At 57.1% G+C, this 2090-nt stretch overlaps 1 protein-coding gene across 1 annotated transcript; it reads left to right on the forward strand.

Annotated features, from left to right (window-relative positions):
• Nucleotides 1–1084: 1084 nt before the first annotated feature.
• POSPLADRAFT_1163756 (hypothetical protein) lies at nt 1085–1883 on the forward strand (the record flags this gene model as incomplete). The annotated part of the gene is made up of 3 exons (XM_024487792.1): nt 1085–1170; nt 1218–1270; nt 1372–1883. 3 exons carry the CDS (start codon nt 1085–1087, stop codon nt 1881–1883), a joined length of 651 nt encoding a protein of 216 aa, XP_024332506.1.
• Between the last annotated feature and the right edge of the window lie 207 nt (nt 1884–2090).

Consider the following 2090-nt stretch of genomic DNA (forward strand, 5'->3'; position numbering starts at 1 on the left):
GGGGTACATCCGAAGTTAATAGTGTTATGATACATTGTTGCAAGATGAGTGGCGCTAGTGTAGTACTCCGTGTCGTAGCAGAAATAGCAGCACACCTTAGACATTATCAATGTGATTGTAGTTATTTCGTCGTCAAGCGTACAGCGATGTCAAAAATAATGTGTACACCGACATCTATTAATCGAACGTTCATCGGGCGCCGACATGCCGCGATCGGCATTCGGCCATCTGCCTCATGCCGCCCGGCTTGCCTTTCCAGATGGCCCTGCCGGTGCGTATGGCCACTGTGGCCACACGGCAGGCGGCCCAAGTGCCAAGCGGTCCTGCGGCATGCCATTTAGGACAATGGTCTCAGGCGGCCCCTCGGGCTCGATTGGGTCTGCTCGAGGGTGCCCTGAGCGATCTGCGCTGCTCCTAGGCGCCCGTGTGGCGCTCCTCGGAGATCAGTCCCCCTCGGAGATCAGTCCCCCTCGGAGATCAGTCCCCCTCGGAGATCAGTCCCCCTCGGAGATCAGTGCCGGCCCCCAGTCCTTCTGGGCGGCCGCGGCCTCCTGCAAAAGCTAGTTGTAAGAGTCCAATGTGAGCAAGCTCACCAAGCTCACATTGGACTCTTACGTGTATACGACCTGCGCGCGAGCCCAAGGATCCCTGCCCAGGACCGCAGGATGATCCGATTACTACGGACCATTGATGGTTCTTCGGCCTTGATTTAGTATGGCCTAGGTTCGTGACAGGGATCTGCACTGGCATTAGGCGCCCATACATTGAGCGCTCCTCGGTGCTCGCTATGATGCTCCTCGGTGATCGGTACCTGGTGCTGCAGCCAATCCCCGCGCGAATAAGGGTCCACTGATCGAGCTGCAGGACGGTCGAAAACATACTTGCAAGTCATATACAGGCTGTTTTTGAGCTCGCAATGCCTCCAATTTTGCGCGCTTTGCTCGCCAACGGGCTTGCACATCGCCTGGGTACATTTGGACACCAGCGGCATTCTGAAAGGCTCTGGGCAAAGCATAAGGTGCACGGTCTAACCCTTGGGGCAGACTAGATTCTCATAGGGCTCCTTGTACGCGTTACTGCCACCATGGGCAGAGGCGCCAAATACTTCACTGCCGCAGACAAGACCTTTGCCACCAAAAGGCGCAAACAGGCTCATGCAGCTACTCCAAGGTATAGCTACTAACCCCCGCCCTATCCCTTGCTAACCAAGCGTGCAGCATCAAGGCCAGCCGAAGGGCTCAGAACCGGCGTGCATATCTGCATCGCCAGCGTACGTTCATGTTTCAATGACGCCGGGTTACATTGCTAAAGATCACCCCTCAGTTGAGGGCTCTCTAATACCCTCTCAGGTCCACCCTCTGAGGCCCACAGACCATCATGACATCCCCCCCGATGTCCTCACGGACGCGCACCTGCCCCTCCGCTCTCACCCGCTGCTCCTCAAGGCGCTATGCAATACGCCCCTCGACTTCAACCCTGCTAATGCCACGGCAAAGCAGATGGAGGCCGTCCTGCGTGGGCAGGCCTGGCGAACGTTACGCGACGAACGGGATCGTCGTATACGCTTGTGGAACGAAGGGAGGTTGGACGAATTGCGAGGGTTGATAGAGCAACACCTCGCCGATGCGCGGGAGCATCGGCAGGTTGCTCACGCCCAGTGGGAGGAGGCTGCCGCGGAGGGTGTGGACGATGACAATCGCGCACAAATTGTGACGTCGACCCGGGCGGAGTTCGCGGCCAAGGAGGTATTTTGCGACCTGTGGGAGCTCACGCAGCTGACGCACATGCCAGAGTACTATGGTGTATTCTATGAGCTAGCATGTTTCCCCTCACAGCGGGTCATGCTCGTGTATGAAGGCGTGGTTATTGATTCAGTATACTAAGTTTACGTGGATACAGCGCGTGCTAGCGTGAACAGGAATATGCGGAAACGGCCTATGTCTGCCTCCTCGAACCCCGTCATGTCATACCCACGCAAAACTGCCGCGATGACGGCCAGTATCCATACGCCGCAGTCGTATGTGTTGTGCTGACGTGCTGCTGTCTAGGGACTGGGTGAGACTGCGCCTAGCGGCGTCGGTGAATGCTAC

This window comes from Postia placenta, assembly GCF_002117355.1.
Source record: "Postia placenta MAD-698-R-SB12 unplaced genomic scaffold POSPLAscaffold_494, whole genome shotgun sequence".
In the NCBI taxonomy this organism is placed as follows: Eukaryota; Fungi; Basidiomycota; class Agaricomycetes; order Polyporales; family Adustoporiaceae; genus Rhodonia; species Rhodonia placenta.